The sequence below is a fragment of the Chrysemys picta genome, chromosome 2, assembly GCF_011386835.1.
Source record: "Chrysemys picta bellii isolate R12L10 chromosome 2, ASM1138683v2, whole genome shotgun sequence".
NCBI classification, from domain to species: domain Eukaryota; kingdom Metazoa; phylum Chordata; order Testudines; family Emydidae; genus Chrysemys; species Chrysemys picta.
The window spans coordinates 192,568,378-192,592,109 of record NC_088792.1 but is presented as its reverse complement, the minus strand read 5'-3'; the positions used below and the strand labels follow the sequence as shown (position 1 = coordinate 192,592,109).

General features: G+C 43.0%; 1 protein-coding gene across 2 annotated transcripts in view; it reads left to right on the top strand.

Annotated features, from left to right (window-relative positions):
- The first annotated feature begins 20,526 nt into the window (after window positions 1–20,526).
- The window catches only part of CNDP1 (carnosine dipeptidase 1), a 39,024-nt gene continuing 35,818 nt past the window's right edge, over window positions 20,527–23,732 (top strand). For both annotated transcript variants that reach the window (XM_065582017.1, XM_065582019.1), the window contains exon 1: window positions 20,527–20,692. In XM_065582017.1, coding sequence (XP_065438089.1) covers window positions 20,690–20,692 — 3 coding nt within the window. In that variant the 5' untranslated portion in view covers window positions 20,527–20,689. The remainder of the gene's footprint in view (window positions 20,693–23,732) is intronic.

Genomic DNA, 23,732 nt, shown 5'->3' with positions numbered 1-23,732 from the left:
AGAAAAAAGAGAGTTAGAAGTTCCCTCTGCAGAGTCTGGAGGGAATTAAGCAGTTAAATGTAATGGTGTTAAAAAGGAAAAGTGTTCAAGGAAAAAAAAATTCTTGGTTTCTTTGCAACCTTTCTGAAAGAAAAATGGTCCCTTTTCCAAAGGAATGTCTGTAAATAATCCAGGCAGAGACATTATCGAAGTGAAATCATTTAGCAAATTTGACTAACTTGTTCATAGTCAAAAGAACACTCCTGGTGTTTTGTAGGTTTAAAATGAATTGGTGTAGTTTTAAATAATACCACTAAAATTCATTTGAATCTTCTATTCAAATGTGCAAAGCCAAGAAACACTTTTGCCAGACACAGGTAACTAGTGTGGTTTAACTTTTTGGTATTTAGCATTTAACCCTTAAGGTAACTCAATGCTTTATTTAAAAGAGTTTAAATTTTGTAAAGACCAAAGTCATGGCTGCAGCAGGGCAGTCAAAGCCAGGAGAATTGGTGGGGGGGGGGGGAATTTAAATCTCTTTTTTGGTAACAAAATAGCAGATAAGAGCTGTAGTAAAAGAGAGAGACTGCCCCACACTGAGCCTTAAGGTGGCTCTGTGTAATCAAACTCACTTTGCTAAAGGGAGCCACAACAGGTTGTGTTTTTTCTTTTCCAAATCACTGTTTTGGAAGCAGGAGTTAAAAGTAATAACTTGGGTGAAAGTTGATTGTGTCCCTTTTAAGACAGTCTCTCTGAGCTGCTGATATTTTCTAGCTTGCATTTGGATTCAAAGCTATCTGTGTTAATGCGAATTACCTAACGGATAAAGGTAAAAGCCATTGAAATCTGGCCTGCCTATAGAACAAACAAAGGAAAATATGGGGGTAATTCCTCGGTTTTGCCTGCCATCAGCAAGGGTATTTGTAAAGAGAGGAATATTTTAAGCAAGAATCTGCCACCCCCTTCTACGTATTCTCTTTTTTTTTCCCTTTCAGAAAAACAGGAAAAGCTGATACTAGCTGCAAAGCAACCCAAAATACCATGAATCTACTGTCACAATAGAAATTTTGTGTTCTATATTGTCTTGTTGTTTATTTTATTGCTAGCACTGTTGTATAGTAAATGCTGCAAGGAAACATTCTTAGGCAGCAGACAATATATTGTGAGAAATTGGTTTTGGAGCAGGAATTATACATACTGTAGAACCGGAGGTAATTAAGAATAAATTAAGCTCTCTGTCCTAGCTACACGAAGCCAAATACAGAAACCATTTGGAAAAGAAAAAGGGGGCTACTCCCTGGAATCAAAATGGACTGGACCCTCTGCCATAATAAACCATCTCAACCTACTAGTATACCATAGTAAAAACAATGAAAAATTGAAATAGGTACATGTTTCACAAATTAAACCTTTTGCATGATTAATAATGTCTTGAGTTTTTGACAGGCAAGGACTCCTGGAATTCAGAACATAAAACACTGCTCAACCACTACTACCTCCAAACCCATAAAACCTCAGTCTAAGGATAGCTGGGGGAAGCCCACTGCCATCTTTCCCCTGGCCAAGAATAATTCTCCTACCACAAGTGGGTGGATCTGTACCCCTGTGAGAGTCGCCTCTCCCCAGTAGGGTACCAGCTTCAGCTACCCGGTAAATTAAAATGAGCATATGCCAATCAATTCAAAACAGAGGTTTCTGGTCATGGCATTGTGGGCCTCAGTTGTGGACCAGCCACCTGCCTGGACCAGCCAGGGTTCTAGCTATCCATGGGATTATCTGAATAATGATAATTAGGAGGAGGGAAGATACCTCCACAGGCTCTCCCTGGCTCCAGCTACTGATGGGGCCTAAGCCATCATGTGGCGGAAGGCTGGAGTGGAGGTGCCATGGAGACAGTGCATAGTCTGGATAGACACAACAGGGCCACAGCAAAATACCTGGTGGGTGGCCCTGAGCCTCCCCGACTCCTACTCCAGGCCCCCACAGGAGGAACAGGGTTTGTCCCAATGGAAGTGGAATGGGAAGCCCTTTGGCAAGCAATAGCAATTACTGATTTCGGGGCATAATGTTGTTGTAACCTCCTAGACCAGGCAAATAACATCCATGACGAAAGCCAGGGAGGGCGGTAGCAGGACAACTAATAATTTAGGGAGTTTTCATCTGTGCCTCAGTTTCCCCAATAGGTACATTTGTGTTGTTCTTTTTCTTTCCCTGTTGCTTAGTTAACAGGACAAAGCAGTAATAGTGAGAGCCCAGGGACACCCCAGACAGGAGTGGTGGGACCGCTCTTGCTGCTTCAAGCCTGCAAAATTTGCCAGGGCAAGATCATATATGCAATTGTGGCTTAGAATCCTACGTTAGGCATCATGTATTATCTGGGATTGGGTGGTCCATCGTGATGTGTGGGAGGTGGCTCCCTCCAATGACATGGCTAAGCGATATGTGCTGACTACATCTTCTATCCACACGTATGGATTGCAGAGGGCAACACTTGGCAGCTGTGGCCTGTAGAGCCCCCTCAAATGATGTGTAAAGAAAAGGCAGTGCCAGGCTGCTTTTATGAGGTAGGTCAACACATCTTCTGGGAAGGGGAGGCATCGGGATATCCCCCCCCCTAAGGCCCGTGTGTTTACCAATACCTCTGCAAGTGTTTGGAAGACCACCTACCCCAGGGTGCCTCTCTACTTGCGGTTAAGATCACGAACACAAAATTTTTCAGTGCATTGGCCCATTGTTATGCAAAGACTGTTAAACACAACATAGAAACATTAATTTTTCATGGATAACACCCAATGTGTTCCTCCCATTGGCACACACCTGAGAGCAACTTTCCGTATACCAGACAGATGCCGCCTCCTCCTCCATGGTGTTAAAACACACATTTAAGTTGGAGAAAGCTGTCTTTGCCACTGCTGTTCGCGTGGGGCATCTATACCAACAGGGGGATGTGTTATGCTATGTAACTAATGAAGCCAGAAGTCACTGGTGGCTAGTGTATGGAAGTGTTGCTGCCCTAATACTTTTAAGTATGCTATATTGCTGTTTATGTAGAAGGCCAACCATAACCCTGGCCACCATACCAGGGGGGAGGATGGAAACCTAAGTGATGACCCCTCCAACAAATTGTTGATTTGGGGGCCAAGGGGGGGGGGGGAATGGGACTGTCACACCCCAAGGCCCCCTCCCTTTGGGAGTCCCCTGGGTAGGTAGAGCAGCACTGTATATTGCTAACGCTGTTGCAAGCATCACAAAGCATTTTGGGAAGGGTTAAAGATGTGTGAGTGGAGAGTGGAAGATTCCGTTGCAGGAGTACGAGAGGCTGCGGGGGGGGGGGGGGGGGGGAAGAAAGAAGAAAGCAGAGAACAGGTTAACTCAACACTGCAGTTAGCAAGCTCAGTCCAAAGATAAGAAGCTGACTCTAGCCCAAGGCCAGCTGCTACCTGCCAAGACAGAAGGGGGGGGGGGGGGAAGTCCAACCCCAACAACCCCTCCCCCCCCCCCCCCCCCCCCCCCCCAGCCGTGAGAAAGGAAAGTTGTTGAACAAAATGCAGGGGCCGGGAAAAGGAGCGAAACGGCGAAGGCCAGCCAAGAACAAACAGAACTGTCTCACGGTCCTGAAACTGGTGTGTTTTGGGGAAAGTTAAAGAAACCACAGAAAGCTAGTTTGGACTGGCACAAAGAGCACCAGGAGTAGAGTTCCCTGAATGAACCCCCCCTCTGTTCCCCGTCTCCCCATCCCCCCGCAGGAGCCCAGGACTTAAAACCCTCCTGAGAACTGAAGCAGTTCTTCTCGGAGAGCAATAGCAGACCTGGACGTCCTGGGGCCAGGACAGCACTCCTGTCCATCTCCCCTGCCCCCCCGCCCCTACACCCAGACCTGGGCCATTAATGCTTTCTTTCTTCCCCTGAGTGACGTGGGAGCATCCCAGCACTCTCTGCTGTTGTTTTATTATTTTATCAATAAAGCTTTAACACTGAGGCCTTGGCTACACTGGCAATTCACAGCACTGCATTTGCTGCGCTCAGGGGTGTGGAAAAACACCCCCCCTGAGCGCAGCGAGTGCAGCGCTGTAAAGCGCCAGTGTAATCAGCGCCTGCAGCGCTGCACGCTCGCTCGCAGTGCTGCAAGCTATTCCCCTCGGAGAGCTCTCGCAGCGCTGGCAGCGCGACTACACTCGCGCTTCACAGCGCTGTGAATCCGCGAGTGTAGCCAAGGCCTTAGACACTTGGTGTGATTCGTCATCTCCTGATCAACTGTGGCCCCAGGCAGACTGGTAACGAAAATCTGTCACAATAGAATTCATTAATAGGTGGAAGGCTTTCCTTTATAGCTTGCCTCTAGTTCTGGAGTTCTTGCTTCTTAGGGTGTGTGGGGTGGGTTTTTTTGTTTTGTTTGTTTTTTGAGTGTTTGGTTTTGTTGTGTTTTTTTTAAATACTGACTTGCCCTTAGAATTCCTTCTTTGCATGCAATGGTTCAATTTCTCTGTGTGCTTATTCCTGAACTGTGCAAAAACGTTCCAGATAAAATGCAGTCCCATCTCTCATAACACACATCTCTCACAACACATACACACACACATACCCCGCCCCGCTTTGACATTTCTCCAGTCTTCTACACTACCCCCAGGCATGAGACCACTGCAGGAGAAACAGAGAAATGATGGGTCAGTGCTGGCCTTGCTGGGGTGAGGATAAAGGATTAGGGCTAGAATTTTATTTGGTGATGGGTTGTGTTCTTCTTCTTTTTTTTTTTTTTAAAGAGGTAAGGACTAGTGCAAGGACTTGGAGAGGAGGCTCATCTGGCTGGATGGCCTGGCAATATGTGATCCTGTACATGAGTGGGTGTCAGGTGAACATACAAAACTGAGGTTTTTGCTCTTTAAAGAAAATGAAAGAGGTCTGCTCTGAAATGTTGAGGGAGGAGGAAGAAGCAGCAGGCTTTGGCTTGCCTACAAGGAACACTAGACAAGATGATTGACCTAAATTAACCTAATTCTCCCCCACCAAAAACATTCCTTTCATAAGATGGTTTTTTATTGCTGACTGACTGCATTTGTTATCCAAACAAACAGCCATGCTTTGAATAAAGTTTTTTTTGGACATTGAAGCCCATGCAGTGTAGCCAAGAGTAAACTGGATTTACTTGCTTCTCACTTGGCATAATCTTGCACTCATTGCTTGTTGTGGATACAAACATCTTTCTTTTGTCTGAATTGTAGCAATGCTCTGGAATATTTAGTGGCTTGTATACTTGAAATGAGAATTATTTTAATGTCGGAAACTAGAAGTGCATTAGTGAAATGTAGAATGTCCTAGCACCATCTGCTGGGTGAACAGATGGCAAGTAATCATTCATACACATCATACACCGCACCCAATAATCTATTTTTGCTGCTTGCCAGTGTGAAAGAGTATAGAACAAATCTTTGCTGAGCAACTCCTCAACTAAATACGCATTCCATCTTCGGGCTCCGTTGATCTGAGTGCTTAACTAAACAAAATGACTTGAGAGTTGAATTTAGTTTTATTAACTTACCTTAACAGCAACTAATAGTACAATACTATTTGTGTGTTATATCCTATACTAACAAACTAGAAAATTGGTCAGGATAACAATTCAGGTTTTTGCAATCAAATCACACAACCAGAATAGAAAATTACACTTACAGTCAACTGCTGTCTTGGGAAGATGATTTTGTTTAAATTTTTGACCGAGATGCCTCAGAATAAGGCCTCTCTTGTGCCAATTGACTCCACTCTAGTGTTAACCCTCTACTTACAAGGTGATTCCTTGTAAATACAAGAGAAAATAGTTATTGATCAGATCACTTTTCTCCCTTTACCTAACAGTTAGTTCTGGTTGGTTTAGTCTGTGCAGATTCTCTTCCATGTATATGGATCATACAGTTGTTTTCAGCTTCTGCTCTGTTTGGAGGCTCAATTCACATCTGTAAAAATATCTGAAGCTTCCTGTAGCACATGGAATCCAATCTCACGGTCTTCTTAATTCTGATTAAAGCTGCTATGCAAACCTTTATGCTTCTTACTGCAGCTGAATGGCAGCTTCTGTATCCACTCCCTGTTTCATGTCTCTAGCAAGTCAGTGGCAATCACAATGTTAACATAATGAGACTGCTTGAGGAGGAAGGGTGGCAGTACTGGATAAATACACAAACTGAGCATGACCATTCCAAATGGGGTGTCCATATGTCACCCTAGTATAACACCAGGCAGGTCTACACTATCTCTTAAATCAACCTAACTTATGTCATGCAGGGGTGTGAAAGACACCCCCGCCCCCTTGTTGACTAGCGACCTAAGCGCTGTCTCCCACTGACATAACTTCCGCCTCTGAGGTGAAGTAACTTATGCTGACAGGAGAGCGCTCGCCTGTCAGCATAGAGCATCTTTATCGGATGTGCTACAGCGTCGCGGCTGCATTGGTGCAGTTGCACTGCTTATCGCTTGTAATATAGACCTTCGTTCAGATCTCCGGTTTTACTCTGAGTTGAAATGCGGAGTCTCTTGGTAGTCCATTGATCCGATGATGACAAATCTGTGCAGATCATCAGTTGTTGGTCTTACGGTGTGCCCTCTGATGTCTATACAATTCAATTCTAGAGATGCACATTTTGCTGCAGATGGTGCATGGGAAGTTCACGATCAGTGGATTGTGCGCTGCTGATGCTCTGTGACGTCGTTCGCGTGCCTCTTGTAGACGCCGGCAGCGGTCTTCCTCAAAGGCGATGCAGGTATTTCTGACTGTTGCACACCACTGTGTTCTGTTGCTGGTGGCGTCCTCAAGGTCCCTAGGTTTGATACTGCTGTACTGCAGATTGGCTTTGATGGTGTCCTTGTAACATTTCCGTGGATGACCTATATGCCGGATGCCCTGGGAGAGCTCACCATACAGAATCTGGCGGGGGATTCTGTTGGCATCCATGCGGCTGACATGACCGGTCCAACGTAGCTGTGACTTCATGATCATCATTTCGATGCTTGTCATCTGTGCTCTCTCGAGGACTTCGAGATTGGGCACTTTGTCTTGCCAGTGGACCTTCATGATGTTACGGAGGCAGCGCATGTGAAATGCTTCGAACTGCTTGATGTGACGCCTATATATTGTCCATGTTTCACACCCATACAAAAGAGATGAAAGAACAACAGCTCTGTACACAAGCAGTTTTGTTGACATCCGGATGTTATGGTGATTTAAAACTTTGACACGCAGACAGCCAAGTGCCTGGCTTGCTTTGGATATTCGTGCATTGATCTCATTATCCAGTGATCCATCACTGGATATGACACTACCCAGATATTTAAAGTTCTCCACTACTTTCAGCTGAGTGCCATTGATGGAGATACTCGGGACAGAAGCATTTGATCCAGGTACAGGTTGATGGAGAACTTGTGTCTTTCTGAGGCTGATAGTTAGTCCGAAAAGTTGCGAGGCCTCAGCAAACTTGTTGACAATGTGCTGAAGATCATTTTCAGTGTGAGCCATGAGGGCACAGTCATCAGCAAAGAGTGCCTCAAGAAGGAGTTTCTGCACTGTCAGTCTTTGCATTCAGGCGACGGAGGTCAAAAAGTGAACCATCGTGCTGGTATTTCAAGTATATACCTCGGTCCAGATCTTTCACTGCATGGTTAAGGACACAAGCAAAGAACAAGTTAAATAGGACAGGAGCAAGAACACATCCTTGTTTCACGCCGTTGGTGATGTTAAAGGGGGCTGATGTGGCTCCATCAGACAATACTTCGCCTGTCATGCTGTCATGAAAAAGGCGTATAATCTGGACAAATTTTCTTGGGCAGCCAAGTCGTGTTAGAATGGTCCAAAGGGCTTCCCTGTTGATGGTATCAAACGCCTTTGTCAGATCTATGAAGACAGCATACAGGTGCATGTTCTGTTCAATGCACTTCTCTTGTATTTGTCTGACAGCAAACACCATGTCGACTGTGCTCCGGCCAGGTCGAAAACCACATTGACTTTCAGGTAGATTTCCCTCGGAAATACTGGCTATTAGGGGGTTCAAGATGATGCGGGCAATGATCTTCCCTCCAACAGAGGGGAGGGATATGCCTCTATAGTTTCCACATTCTGCTTTGCTGCCTTTGTTCTTGAAAAGAGAGACAATAGTAGCATCGCAAAGGTCCTGTGGTATGTTTTCATCCTCCCAGATGTTGATGATCACGCTGTGGAACACTGCTAGTGCTGCTGGACCTGCTGCTTTATATATCTCTGCTGGTATCCCATCTTTTCCAGGAGCTTTCCCTGAACTCATCTGGCTAACAGATTTCTTAATCTCATCTATAGTGGGCGGAAAGTCAAGATCTGTCAGAGCAGGTTGTTGTGGAATTTCATTAAGGACATTATTATTCACGTTTGATGGTCTATTGAGAAGGTTGCTAAAGTGTTCTCGCCGTCTTTCGTTGATGCCTTCTTTATCTTTAATCAGCACTGTGTTGTCTAATGAGAGCAATGGGGCGGTCCTTGGTTTAAAGGGTCCATAGACAGTCTTAATAGCACTGAAGAACATCTTTAAGGTGTGGGTCTCAGCATAGTGCTCAATTTCTTTGGCTTTGCTCTCCGACCAGTTGTCTTGTATCTGACGGAGGTCCTTCTGTGTTTTGCTCTGAAGGTACTTGAAATGGTCCCGTTTAGAGACTGAGGAGGGGTCATTCTGCCATTCAATAAAGGCTTTTCTCTTTACTTCCAGTGCTGAGCATATTTCTTCTTGGTTCTCATCAAACCAATCCTGATGTGTTCTTTTCTTTGGTCCAAGAGATGTTATTGCTGTGTCAGTCACTATCTGCTTGAACTGGTCCCACTTTTCGGTTACAGTACCAATCAGTTATCTGTGGGATGTCAATTTGTCATCAAGACTCTTCTGGAATTTGTTGAAACATTGAGCATCCTTCAGTTTGGCTATATTGAAAGCAGGTCGCACATGCTTAGGGCGTTTGTGCCGAGAAGGAACGATGTAGAGTTGAAGAGACATCCTGACTAATCTGTGATCTGTCCAGCACTCTGCGCCTCACATTACTCTGGTAATCAGTACGTCTTGGATGTCTTGCCTTCTAACAATGGCATAATCTATCAGATGCCACTATTTGGACCTAGGGTGCATCCACGTCGTTTTGTATTTGTCCGCTTGTCGGAACAGAGTGTTGGTAATGGTCAGGTCATTTTCAGAACAAAGACTCAAAAGAAGTAATCTATTATTGTTAATTTTGCCTACACCATGTGGCCCGATTACTCCTTTCCAGTTCTTGCTGTCAGCCCCGACTCGGGCATTGAAATCTCCAAGTAGGAGTAGTTTATCTGTTACAGGTGTGGCCTTGATCAGTCTGTCGAGATCTTCACAGAATTGTTCCTTTGAGTTGTCAGAGCATGTTAAAGTGGGTGCATATGCACTGATGATGGTGACACGACGTTTGGCATTTAGTGGGAAGCGTAGCTTCAGCAATCTTTCATTGATAGCTACTGGAAGATCTGAGAGTTGATGCATCAATAAGGTTTTTATTGCCAGACCAACTCCATGTATTCTGTCCTCTGTCTCAGTCTTACCCTTCCAGAAGAAGGTGTAACCACCTCCTGGTTCACTCAAGAAACCTTCCCCAGGCAATCTTGTTTCACTTAATGCTGCTATATCGAAGTTGTAGCAGACTAGTTCTCAAGCAATGAGGGCTGTCCTTCTCTCAGATCTTGCAACAGCTTCTCGATCCATGAGGGTATGAACATTCCATACACCAATAGTAAGTTTTCTCAAATTTTTCTTTTGGTTTCGGCCGCAGATTGGGTTAAACTGCCAGCTGCGGCTTGCTGGCCAGTTGTTGTAGGCCAGGCAATTTTTAGGCCACCTTTTCTAGGCCCCTCCCTTACTAGGGAGTGCTGTCCTGAAGAGGGCTGCTCAGATGCCTGGGATGCTGCCGGGCAACTCTTCTGCCCCAAGTACAGAGCTGGACGACCACCTATCCACAGGCCGCCTGCGTGCAGGATTGGGACTACGACTCCCAGTGGTAACCTCCACCTGTCGCTTTGCCCCTCCCCATCGCCGCAGGACTTGGGTAGTATGATGATGATGTTTGGTGATTTGCACAGGACCTGTGCGTGAAAGCTTTTTCAGTGGTAGAGCTGTTGCACGGGAGCAATCCCACTCTCTCGACCTTAAAAGCCAGACACCAATGGTACGAAAAATTGTCACAACTGGTAACTTCTTTGGTTGCAGTGGATGGCCTTGAAGTCTTTCATGCCTCGTCAAGTCCTTCGCTTTCCACAAAGCATTGCAGACCCGCCTTCTTGGCCATTGGACCTTAGTGATCTCTTTTACCCAATCCGCCGGAGCTGACGTCGCATGCAGGGTAGGCATATCCCAAATTCACTGAGGGTTTGAATCCCATCAGTTACACTCACCTGGTTTGGCAGGCCTGTCGAAGCCGTTGCCCGGGGTGTGGCCGCTGCGCATGCTGCAGCTACTTGGAGCCACAGGTGAGAGCTGAGTGACAGGTGGGGACCAAAGTGGACGGACTACTCCCAAAGGGTACGACAAGTCCCCCCATCAGAGGTACTACCCCTCCCTGGTCACCCCATACACCCCAGAAATGCGGAGTAGTGGGCTGAATACTGATTGACCACCAGGAAACCCCAAATGTCATCTGCTTGTTGTGTAGACTTGGGCAAGTCAACTTCTGTGTCCAAGTTAAAAAAGAGGGAGGGATCATAATGCATGACTCTTTCCTACCTGACTGTGGTGTCTTGACTAATTAGTCAACACTATGCAGCTTTTCAGAATGTCAGTCATCCATTTCCATTTGTACAATAACAAGAAACATTGGCTTTGAGGGCAGGAAATATAATGATGAACTTTCCCTAAAGGTTCAGTATACAGCCTTCTAGATAGCACCACTGCCAAAGTCAGTCAAGCTTGTTAGGCCAAAATTAACTCTCTTTAAACTGTGCCGCTCTTTAAACTGTAGATGTATTTAGTTTGTAAAAACATAGCTCTGCCCTCTTTAGAAGTCTTTGCTTTAGCATAATGAATTTGATAATGGTATATCTAGTTAGTTGTAGCTTTTCCTAAAGAACTCCCGCTATATCATCCTAACTTAATGTCAGCTTTGTGATCTCTTTGTGGCAAACGGAAACATTTGTTTATCTAGAACAGTGGTTCCCAAACTTTAACAACCTGTGAACCCCTTTCATTAAAATGTCAAGTCTTGCGAACCCCCTCCTAAAAATGAATATTTCCAGGGATTTTCTTCTTTACCTGAGTATACATTATAAAAACAGTGATCTTGGAAATATAAAATTTGTTTTTATTACTTGCTTATTACACACTTATTAATTATTATTTATCATTACAATATTTTTATTACATTATGAAAATGGCAACACTCTTCCAAGATCTCACTTTCGTAGCTTGTATCACTTTGAATAAGCCTGTTATAAGACAAGGCTCCTATATTTCATCAAGGAGTATCAGATGTGAAAGAGCATGAAGGTATTTAAGAAGCCAACTCAAAGAGTTCCTCCTGCACACGCATTCAGGTCTTGAGCAGTCCAGGCAAACTCACATTACAACAAAGCTTAAACTTGTTCTTCATAAAAATTTAAAATTAAATAGGTAACTAGTCTTGTTTTTAAAAAACAGCAAAAAATATCCACCTCCCTTTCCATTTCTTATAAGGAGTCTTGAAGTGTGATAGATAGGCTTGCTTTGATCTGCTTAGCTCTTGGAAGTCCAGGGGCTCTGTGCTGCTGGCCCCGTGCTGCCCAGGGTCCCTAAGGACAGCTCTTTCCGCCATTAGGGAATTTTTTTCCTGAGAACCCCCTGTAACATTTCACGAACCCCAGTTTGGGAACCACTGTTCTAGAACATTAGTTTGTTTGCTCACTTGTTCAAGCCAAATATTAGCTTTAAAAAAAAAAAACTTATTTTTTTCCCTGTCAGCTGAACACATTAAATTAAAATGTGCTAAATATGCTTTTGCATTGAGTCACTCTTTAACCTGAATAAATCATCTTCCTGATCATTAATACAATTATGCAGAGGTTTTAAATCACTCTTAGTAGAATCTGCTTAGGCCATATAGGAGAGCTTAATAGTGATAATTTTGATTACTATCCCTTGCTAACTTGATTATACCATTCTACATCATGTAGGCTTATGACAAACTCTGAACACTAATGTATGTTTTCTAGTAGTTTCAAATATTCATTTAGGTATTAATTTTGCATATCCCTAGAGGTTTTGAGACTTCTTGCAGACTAATTAAAATGCATGCCAATGAAATGGACCACCGGATGCTGATATATTGGTACACAGTGTCCTCATTCTGTCTAAGCAGGCTTATGTTCATCTCAATCAGACAGCAGCATGGACCTCTTAAATGTCTGCCCTCAAGACTGAAAAATGAGAACACATGTATTAGAACAGCTTCCTTTTTCATCATTACTGTACTGTCCTCTCCTTTGGGGAATATGGCTGTTTTATAGGTATCACATCTGAATCATGGAAACCTGTTTTTGTGTTGATCTCTTGCCCATAAGTGAAAAACCAAGCCATCAATGCAACAGCTACTGTATGACTAAACCAATGGCTAGTGAATTGTTGATAGAAACAAACTTTAGTGTTTTGGGTCAAGTGCTTAAAATATAGTGTTTATACTTTAAAGTGGGCTGTAGCCCACGAAAGCTTATGTTCAAATAAATTTGTTAGTCTCTAAGGTGCCACAAGTACTCCTTTTCTTTTTGCGGATACAGACTAACATGGCTGCTACTCTGAAACTTTACAACTTCTAGCGCTTAAAATGAGGAGAATTAAAAGTGTGTGGTTGGGTGAAGAGGAGGGTTGGCCTCTCTCCCAAACTGGTGCTCCCTTTGGAAGAACAGTTGTATTTAGCAATGGCTATCCACCATTCCTTGATTTCTAGTGAATTAGAAGGAGCAGGATTAATAAGGGCAGAGGATGTATAAGCAATGTATGTGTGGTACTTTAGCAAAGATGGTTTGGACAGTGCTGTTCTCTTAATGTTTCTACATTATAATACAAAATTTCTAAAGCTTGATACCTAAGTGCTCAAACCCAAGCAAACCTTGAGTACTTTTTCCTATACAAGGAAGCTAATTCTAGTTGATCAAACATAAATTCAGTTGAAGAGGCAAGCCAAAAAAAGTGGAGGGAGTTATGAAATGGAATTGCTTCTTCTCATAGTGACTTTGTTCTGAAGCCTGGCAGAAGAACTATGGCCCACTGGAGTATCCATTTCTGAACTTCAATCAAATGCTGCCCAGAGCAATGCAATTTCGGGGCCCCTTCCATAAAAAAAAGTTGCAATACTATAGAATACTATATTCTCATGGGGGCCCCTGCGGGGTCTGGGGCAAATTGTCCCACTTGCCCCCCCCTTTGGCTGGCCCTGCCCATCCAACATCTAGTACAACTATCTTACAGAAATGTTTAATAGCAACTTGAGTGAAATATCAAAAGCAGGAAACTGGAAAATTACTTCTGTTTCTTGTGACTAGTAGGCTTTTAATGTCTCTTTTCCCTATAATTATCCAGATCTGCAAAACTTTTGGCATATCCCTAGGCTCCCTCATATTCATGGTCATGATCCTCCTCCTCTCATAAAATATGTATTCTTGTGCATGTTCCCTTAGAGGAACTAGTAGAGCAGGGGTCGGCAACGTTCGGCACGTGGCTTGCCACGGTAAGCACCCTGGCAGGCCGGGCCAGTTTTATTTACCTGCTGACGCGGCAGGTTCAGCTGATCGCGGCCCCCACTGGCCGTGGTTCGCCGTCCCGGGCCAATGGGGGCGGCGAGAAGCCGCGGCCAGCACATCGCTCGCCCGCGCCGCTTCTCGCCGCCCCCATTGGCCCGGGACGGCGAACCGCGGCCAGTGGGGGCCGCAATTGGCCTAACCTGCCGCGTCAGCAGGTAAATAAAACTGGCCCGGCCCGCCAGGGTGCTTACCCTGGCGAGCCGCATGCCGAACATTGCCGACCCCTGTAGTAGAGGATTTGCTGGGATGGTCAGACATGCTTTAACTTTAAAATAGGTATGTTTCATGTATTGACTCAGCTCATTCTAAACACTTTTTGTGAATTTTTTCCCCTCTTGCTTGGTAGGTAATACTTTCTTAAATTTAATTCATTTTAACCTTCTTGTTATCCAAACCGCCACCCTTACAATAGCTAATTTTAAAGATCGGTAAACCGTCAGTATAACAACTAAGAAGACAACAGGTCTAACTAGATTAGCTTTATCTTTTATTGGTCATCAAGTTCCTTGTCTATCCCTTTCCTTCTCCTCTTGGGTATTTGTGTGGATAGCAACAGTAGGCCGGCTGGCAGTTGGCTCTGCAGATCCATTGGCACCTATTTTTTCATCAGCAGAAATGGCAGACAGTTAAAAATTGCAGTTAAATTCTTTCTTTCATAAAAGGTTCCAGGTGTATTTTGCCTAAGGACCATATTTCTATTAAGTCTCTTAGATACCAGAAGAGGCAAGTCCTAGGCAGGAAGAGACTATTGTAAAGACTCCAGCCTGCATGCCTCTTTGCTTAAAAAAAAAAAAGGTGTAAAAAGAAATGTCCCTCTTCAGAGTATGGAAAAAGAAGAAAAAACACTGTGCATAGTTCTATGAAGCTTTAAAATCTATAAGTTTCAGAAATGTCCTATTACGGATTGTCACACATCAGACTTGGCTTTTGTGCAGCCAGGTATAGTACCATTCATGTTAAGACACCATTAACTATTTGAAATTAAAAACCTTAAATCAGTGGAGAGAAAAGTCCTTTAACAAATTCTTTCCTTCGCTGCTTAATATAAGTTTTTAAGGCTGGCACATCTCCTCCTTTCATAATAACGCACTTCACCTCACATTGTCAGGCAATAGGACTTCCTTATTTAGGGATAAGTCAAACAGACCTTGAATTGCTTCATTTCTTTTGTTTTGGCAAACCAGCTCCAAGAGTATGTTTCGGATATAGGGATATATGGGAAAAGATACAAATCTCTATATGTAACTAGAATCTGGGGGCTGACTGCCTATTGAAGCAATTATAATTCAATCTACTGACACTTTGAACTGTCATGAAAAAGCATTGAATGGAAATTCTGGCTCAATGAACTCTTGCTAGACTTGAGTCTGGTTTTGGAAATTTTAACCACATACAGAGTGGTGTTTTTAATATACTAAGAGACCAACCCTGAAGCCCTTACTCAAGTAAAATTCCCACTGAAGTTACTGGTAACTTCTTCAGAAAAGGGTGTTGAATAAGCACTACACAAAGACAGAAGTATTTCTTCAACTGCAGTCTGGGGGAAAGGGTGGAAGGGAATTGGCTATTTAAAAAAAAAAGACCCCATAACTCAGGCCAATAATTTCCTTGACTGGAATCATGGGAAGTGGTAACCCCCAGGTCCTTTAGAATGTGCTGTGTTTAATGGTCTCTGAACGCTCATCCCTAAATGGGAAGGTGAGCAGTAAAGTCATTAACATAAAGCATTAATGTTGAAAATATATTCTACCTTTCTAACACAGGCTATCATTCCACCTCTTTCTATGCACAAATATGACATAGATTTAGTGGGACACAGTCACCCTGAAGCTGTACTCAGTAACAGTTGATTAGTATTATCCATTCCAAATGTAAAACAGGTTCAGCCTCTCTGACTTCATTAGAGGGAGCCGAAAGGCTCAGCAATACATCTGCTCCTCTAGCTCCTTCCAGTAATTGGATTAATAAGGGGAAAGTTTTATGGACAGAATCCCTGCCACAAACAAAGCAAAATTATTTAAGGAAGTAGAAGCAGCATTCTGAAAATACAGCCCAAAACATTCAAAAAGAAAGAGAAGGGATCTGTAATCAGATGGATAACCATCAAGGGCAAGCTTTAAAAACTGGGCTTTTTTACATAGTAAAGTTAGTGGGGCTGCTGTGACCCAGATTGCAGCTTGCAATGGAAAAGCATAGTCTAGTGAGTTGAGCAGACCTGAGTTATAGAAAAGCCAGAGTTTTAGGCCTGGTTTAGATACTGGCTCACCCTCACTGAGTTTAGGCAATTTGTGTACCCTCTCCACCTGTCTTTGTGTCAGGTTGTGGAAGTAGAAACCAGAGATCGTTCTCAATTTTGGAAGGCAGGGATCTGAAGTACAGGAGTCAGATCAGGCTCTGACTGATGTCAGTTGTTAAATGGTTAAAATAAAATTCTTGTTAAAGTTCAAGCTCTTTTGCTTCAATGCAAAGAATAGCGTCCAGTGTCCCCAGCTACCTGTGGGCATTGCTCAGTGCTAAATAGCAGTATTCTGTTTTTAGAGAGTAAGGCAGACTGTGCTGGGAAACTGGAACCATCAAGGTGAAACCAGAAGAAATAGTTCTTCATGCACTCGTTGGTATCCGGGATAATGGCCAGCATGAGTGATGGAGTGAAGGTGAGGTTTGTTAGAGGAAATTAATAAAGTTCTGGTAAGGCACATGTCACAGTTTAGGGCAACTGTACCTTGATACCCTCTGCTAGCCAGCAAGGGAGCCCATTCTAAGCTTCTGGGGGCTTGACTGTTCCCTCTTCTGGGCAGAGACCTCCATATGTCTCCCCTTCCTGACCCTGGGGTATTTCCAGACTGCACAGGTCCCTGACTACACTATGGTGTTCTCAGCAAGCCAGACTACATAAACAGACCAGCATCTGAGCTTTTGCTTTCTCTTCAGAGGCTGTGAATAGCTGTTGTTGTCCACAGTTACAAATTACCACACAGCTCTTTTGAATCAAGCATGCTTATTGTTAAGGGGAGAGCATTCCATAGAAAGCATATTAAAAACAATAAATGAAGTGATAGGCATGCTAGTAAGCTTACTGGCAGTCACCCCAACTCTAACCTCAGGCTTGGGCAGGTGTCAGTCTTTCCAGCCTTTCCTGAGCTGTCTGTGGGACTCCCCTGCCCCCGTTTACTGAATCAGAAAGATGGCTCTGAATCAGGCTAATTATCAAAAAATCCTTCCTTTGGGTGTTTGGTGTCTGAAGAATCCCAGTTTGAACGAGTATATACAAGCCTTTCCATGTGGTGGTACCTCTCTGAAACGGTTACAAGCTGAGTGAATGTGCCTAATCATCCCACTCCCCACTGTTGTTCTTAGTTCCTGGAGGGAACCCACCCTCATGGAGTTACACACCGTCCTTGTCCTGTAATAATATGTAAACTTAATGCAGTAAAATCTCCCAAAGATATTGCAGGAAATTGCCATTTCTCTCACAGCACATATTATATGTTGCTGCTTCTTTTTACAGATTCTTAGAATAGGAATTTTTTTACCCTTCTCTCTAGCCTGTCAGTCAGCTAATTTACGCCTTATCTCTCCCATTCCCTCACCGCCATTCCACCCTTTATTAAGCTGGAAGTTGAAGCTAGACAAATTCAGATTAGAGATAAGGCACAAATTTTGAACAGTGAGGGTAATTAACCATTGGAGCAACTTACCAAGGCTTGGGTTGGTTCTCTATCACTGGAAATCTTCAAATCCAGATTGGATGTCTTTCTAAAGGATATGTTCTAATTCAGCCACAGCTACTGGACTTGAAGCATGAATTAACTCAGGGAAGACCTGTGGACTGGTGTGTAGGAGGTCAGACTAGAGTATCACAATGTTTTTTTCTGGCCCTAACATCTATGAATCTCCTAATCATTTGATTTTTTCCTCCTTTGAGTGATTCAAAGCACTTGGAGACCAGCGTCAGCAAGTGAACTCTGGATGGAACAAAGAGCTATTTCTAGATTCATGTTGCAAACAGGAGAAAATGATAAGGTGACTAGAAAGGCTTCTTTTTCTTTTATTCTTCTTGAAGATTTTCAATGTGAATTTTAGAGGACCTTTGGGGTCCATCTATGTTAAGTGATGTAGAATAACAAAACATAACTTGGTTTTATTACTGTGAAGAACGGTGAGGTTGCAGAGGCTGATAACTTTATTGAACAGAAATGAGCTTATCGGCCAAAGATATAAAGAGTTCCCAAGTCATGTTCTTTTGAGGGAGTTTTAAAGGAAGAGAAAGGGAGGGTGAAGTTGGTAATCTACTTTGTAATTGAAATCCTGGTCCCATTAGAATCATCTGTGAACTCTCATTGACTTCAATAGAGCCAGGATTTTGCCCCGTACCTGTGAAAACTTCAACATCTCCAAAAAACAATGACTTTTTTTAGGATTGGGAAATGGAAAATCAATGGATCTTAGGGTGTTGGTTATTCTATTTTTATTTATTGAGGGAGATAAATTCTTGGTCAATTTCTAGCGTTCAGCATTAATAGCTGAATTTAGAAAATGGCTTGGAAATTCCTAAGGAATTAACTATATATGATTCAACACTAAGGAAATAAAAATCTAACCTGAGCTCTTATCAGTAGTTTATTTGTTCTCTTGCCACTGTACAAATAGACCACACAGAAGATGGAGCCTTAGACAGTGAAACTCCTACAGGTGTAATAAATGTTATGTAACAGGGATTATGAGCTCGTTAAGATTGTGTACTTAATGTAAAATTTGAGAGTTAATATCTCAGTCACATACAATGGATCAAATATTTCCCTGATTTATATAATCACAATTATATAATTGACTTCAGTAGGCTTGTATATGCTGTAACTCAGACAGTCATAATACAGTAAAATTTCTCAAGATCAAACACACACACCAAAAAATATAAGTAAACAGGTCAGCGCTGCGAATAGAACCTGGTGCTGCTAAGTTCCAGTCCAGTTTCTTCATCACAAGTCCTTCCTTCCTCATTCATAATACTTTAAGCACCTGCATTTATTTGAATACTTAGTCATATCAATAACTAAAACTGTGAATATTTGGAGCATTGCATGGTCAAATTAATCCACATGTTTGTTTAAATAGGGATATACATATATATCACATTCAGATATTTGTACCTGAATTTATTTCAACTGAATGATCAAAATCAATTCACATAAGTGAAGGTGCATTTATTAAGGGATATTGGATGGTCAAGTCTTTTTTCCAGGTTTAAAAGTTCTAAGGTGGACTGGGATTAATAGATTGCTATTTAATCATATCTGATGTGGTGTTTTTGAAGATAAAATGTAATCCCTTGCTAGCAAAAGGATAAATTGTGTTTTATTTTTGGTCCAGTACCATGACTGAATTTATAGAGTTGAGATAGCATAGTGACATTTACAAACCTGGGGTCTTTCTGCCAATTTGGAATTAAATCAAAAGTAAAGGGTATTGTGGTTTCTATCTGTGTGGTAACTGTATTCAGAAAGTGTTTTGCCTTGTGAGAAGCAAGTCAGTAAATCCCAATTACACATTACTTGGACAAGAATCTGAAGCAAAATTTTAATTCTACTCATTTCTGCAAAAGAACACATCTCCGGTGTGATGACAGACAAACATATCCTCATTCTAAATTTTACCAAGTTATTCCACATCTCAAAATTGTTATGAAATCTGGCAAAACTACAAGCCTTTCTTATTTAAGAGAAGCCTTTTAGTGAGCAGTCACAGTTGTAGAGTAATATTCCAGGTCAGATAGAGGTATGTTGGTGGATGATGATGCACAAACAAGCCGAGACGATCAGTCTCTCAATTTTTTTCACGCATTTATGAATGTTTAATATTTTTTAAAAGGTTCATTTGTTGCCTGTTGTTTTCTTTAATGTTGATTATACTACAGTGGGTTCAGCTCTGATGAGTACAATCTCAAGTTCAACAGAGTTATCTGTTTCTTCTAGATCTAGAGTTCATAGAAAATGAAAAAAATGCTGTAAAATTCCCTCGTCTCCAATATGTGTCTTAACCACAGGATAAAGGTAGTACGTCAATGTGTTTTTCCCCCCAGCTGGGGGCGCAGGGTCTGGAGGCTGCCCAGCAAACCATGAAGCCAGTAGCGCTTGGGCTTCGGGCAGCCCCTATGCCTCCGGACCCTGCGCCCCTGGCCGGGCACTTCTCCTCCCCGGCTCCAGCTGCTCTGATCCTCCCCTGACTCTTCGGCTCTGTTTAAGAGCCAAGCTGCCCGAGCCAGCGCTACCGGCTTCGGGCAGCCCCTGTGCCTCCGGACCCCGAGCCGCCGGCTGGGCACTTCCCTTCCAGGGCTCCAGCTGCTCTGCTCCGGCGGCTGGGGTCCGGAGGCACGGGGGCTGCCCGAAGCCGGTAGCGCTGGCTCAGGCACCTTGGCTCTTAAACAGAGCTGAAGTCTGAGTCCGGGGAGGAGCAGAGCAGCCACGGGAGGGGAAGTGCCCGGCCGGTATTTTTCCTGGACATGTTCGGCTTTTTGGCAATTCCCCCCGGACGGGGGTTTGATTGCCGAAAAGCCGGACATGTCCGGGAAAAAACGGATGTATGGTAACCCTAACATTGGTAAATTCTGGCTCCTTCTCACGCTCAGGTTGGTCACCCCTGGCCTAGAGAGAGAGAGGGTTTCTCAGTTCAGTTATGTTATCTATCTAATCTTTCTTGTGCACATAAGCTTTTGTTGACATGTTCTAAGTCCTTTTCTGTAACCTTGGATATTAACCTGTGGTATGAGAAATGTTAATACTGATGAGCAAAACATATATATATATATATATATATATTATAAAAAGGGATAACAAAGAAAAAGACCAACCAGATGTGGCTTTCCATTTAGGAAGAGAAGAAGTGGGAAAGAATTGCTAAATCTTTTAGCTTCGATACTACATCATGGTAAGTCCTTTTAATTAACTGTGTGCCTTGGATTTAGATAAAGAACTCCAACTGCAAAATTTGAATGTCCATTTTCAAATGTGAGAGAACCAAAACAAAAAAAACCCCAAAAAACCAACAAGATGTGGGCATGCAAATAAATGCAAAATGAAATCTGAAGCCGGCAGCCGGGCTCTGCAGTCAGGTCCATGTTGTGAAAGTTAAAAAACCATGGATGGCATAACTGAAGGGGTTGTGTTTAGCCACAATATTAAATAGCATTCCATGCACAGCTCTATTAAAGGGGGCATGTGAAAGTAAATTCTTGTACCCTCTCCATTTCCCTTAATTGGGGATATTTAAAAAAAAAATAATAATCACGTAATGACTTTTACCACATTAGCAACTATGGTCTGTCTCCTGGAGCCTGTTTTGGTTGAATTTACCTTTTATATAAATAGGCATGACTTAGTTAACCAAGATGTAACTGTTCCAGTTTTTACCACTAAAAAGGTATGCACATCATAAATCCCTCTTATTCCTTATTTGTTTTGCCAATGGGAGTAGCTGTGGTTTTCCTTATCTCTTTTCTGCATGTCTCCTGTCTTCTCTTCTCTAATAAAAACACACACATGTACATACGTTGATATATAATTTTTTGTTCTGTTTCTCATCCTTTCTAAAATCTGGAGTGCATTTGTTGCTCTTGGAAGAAAGAGACCAAAGCCTGGGTACAGCAAAGCAGTCCTTAACTTTTTAAGCATATGAGCAGTTCTATTAACTTCAATAAAACTACTAAGTACTTAATTTAAGTGTGTTCTTAAGTAATTTGGTGGATTGGGACCCAATGCTACTGGTCAGAGCCAAACATGGTGTTCTAATCATCATGTCAGCTTCTCAAAAAACACCCCTGCCACAGCGCTTTAGCCCTAACCTACCATCTCTACTTCTCTAATGATGGGCTTTTCTTGCTAGAAGTTGCTATTTATATGATGGCACAGTGAGATGGATATCTAATAAAAATTAGGATTAGACCAGTAAACTCCTTTTAGGTGATATTGGGGTTTCCTTTGGAACACTTTCCCCTCAGCATGGTCTTGAATCCATAACACCCTGAAACCTAATCCCTTTTGAAATACAGTAAGTAAAAGGATAGGAACTTTTGCTCACCTCCCAGGTTTCTCCTGAACAGTCTGGCTGAAATTTCAAACTTTTGTGCCTAAAGTTAGGCTCTTAAATCCATATTTAAGGACCTGGTCCAGCACCATTGAAGTCAATGGGACTTTTTGCCATTCACTTCAGTAGCAGCAGGATCTGAGCCTAAATACTGGCACTTTTTTAGGTGTCTAAATATAGATTAAACTTTAGGCACCCAAATCTAAATGTTTGCCTCTTTGCTTTTGGTGTGGCAGTATCATGTTTCATGTGCTGTCAACGGTCAATTTTGTTAGAGACTGGACAACACTTTCATTAACTATGAAGGTGCTCCGCCTAGGGCTTGTCTATATGAACACTCAGTTTGTGGCAGGCTGGAGTGTAAATCCGTCTCACACTTGTCTGCCATGCACTAACTGTCCGTGTTTGACCCTGCTGCCATGTACTAAAAGTTCCTAGTGTACTTTAATCTACTCCGGTTTCAAAGGAGGGCAGATCAAAGTGCACTAGGGAACTTCTAGTGTACAGCAGCAGGGTCCACATGGAGAGCTACTGCACGGCAAGCTAATGGGAGGTAGATTTACACCTTAGCCTGCTGCAAGCTAAGTGTTCATATAGACAAAGCCCTAAGTCTGAGCCTGCTCAGGCTTCTGGCAAGATGCAGGAGTGGTCTGAGGTGTGAGCTCTGTCTGTTTTCAAGTTGTAGAAGCAATAACTGTATGTATTTACTAAGAATAGCCTCTCTCCTGGCTTTGACTGCCTGCCTCCCCTTCAAGCCATAACAGCACAGCTCCAATGGAGATGTGCTTCCAGACCTTTCCCCGGGGGTGGCTGCTGTTGGAACCTCCTCTCGAAATGGAGGTTTCCAGCAGAGAGAGGGCATTATGCAGCAGTCAGGGGCAGGGCAGCGACAAGTTGTATCAACTTCTCAGCCAATTAAACGTGTCTTAAGGTGGAAAAAGGGGGAAAATAAACACACTTCCACTGCCTCTATCTGTACTCTCCCAGACAGTGGGGGAGTGGTGCATAAGCTTTTAAACTGATACCTGTAGCTCTAATAAACATAATCCCAGATCCTAGCCATTCACTTGCTGCTGTATGAGTGTTCATCTCAATTGCACGTACAGCATTAATCACCCTGAGTCTAACACTGATGTTGCTTTGCTCTGCTCGGTAAAGCAGTCTAAAGGGTATCAAGATTAGAACAACTTTTCATCATCACTTACATGAGACTAATATCTGAAATACTTTTTGAATTTAAAAACTATGAGTTTCCAAACTGTTAGAAAAACAAAAGAAGGGCATCCTATCTTGGGACACAGCAGAGTCCAGAGGAGAAGGGCATTAGAAAAATAAGTCTTTTCTGTTCTCTGGGGCCTGATCATTTAAGCTCTGTGCGTGGAAGTCCTATTGGCTTCAGGGGGAGTTCTGTGTATGGAGGACTTGCAAGGTAAGCCACGAGGTAGGAAGCAGAGGTGTGATAATAAGGGTGTACTCCTTGTGACAGCTTATGTGGAGCCTTGTAGGTGTTTGTGGGCCTGATCCTAAAAGGTGCTGAGCACCCCCAGTTCCCACTGAAGATAATCTATAGCTGCCAAGCTCCATGTATCATTTTGAGTGACTTTCTTTTGACAATGTGACCAAGCCTTTTCTGATTTGGCCTTTGCCCAATAATGATACACTAATATTAATCAGCACTTATATAACACCTGCCACCTCAGGACCTCAAAGGGCTTCTCCTTACCTGTGTAGATATAATTGTATTGTCTGTCAAGTTTTTGCAGCATAATAATGTTAGGTCACTGAACAAAATCTTGTTCCTAGAATCCAGCACAGGTAATGGGGCTAGTTCTGAGGGAACTCCAAAGGGGGCTGGATGAGAAGTTCTCTCTGGAATGCAGCGCAA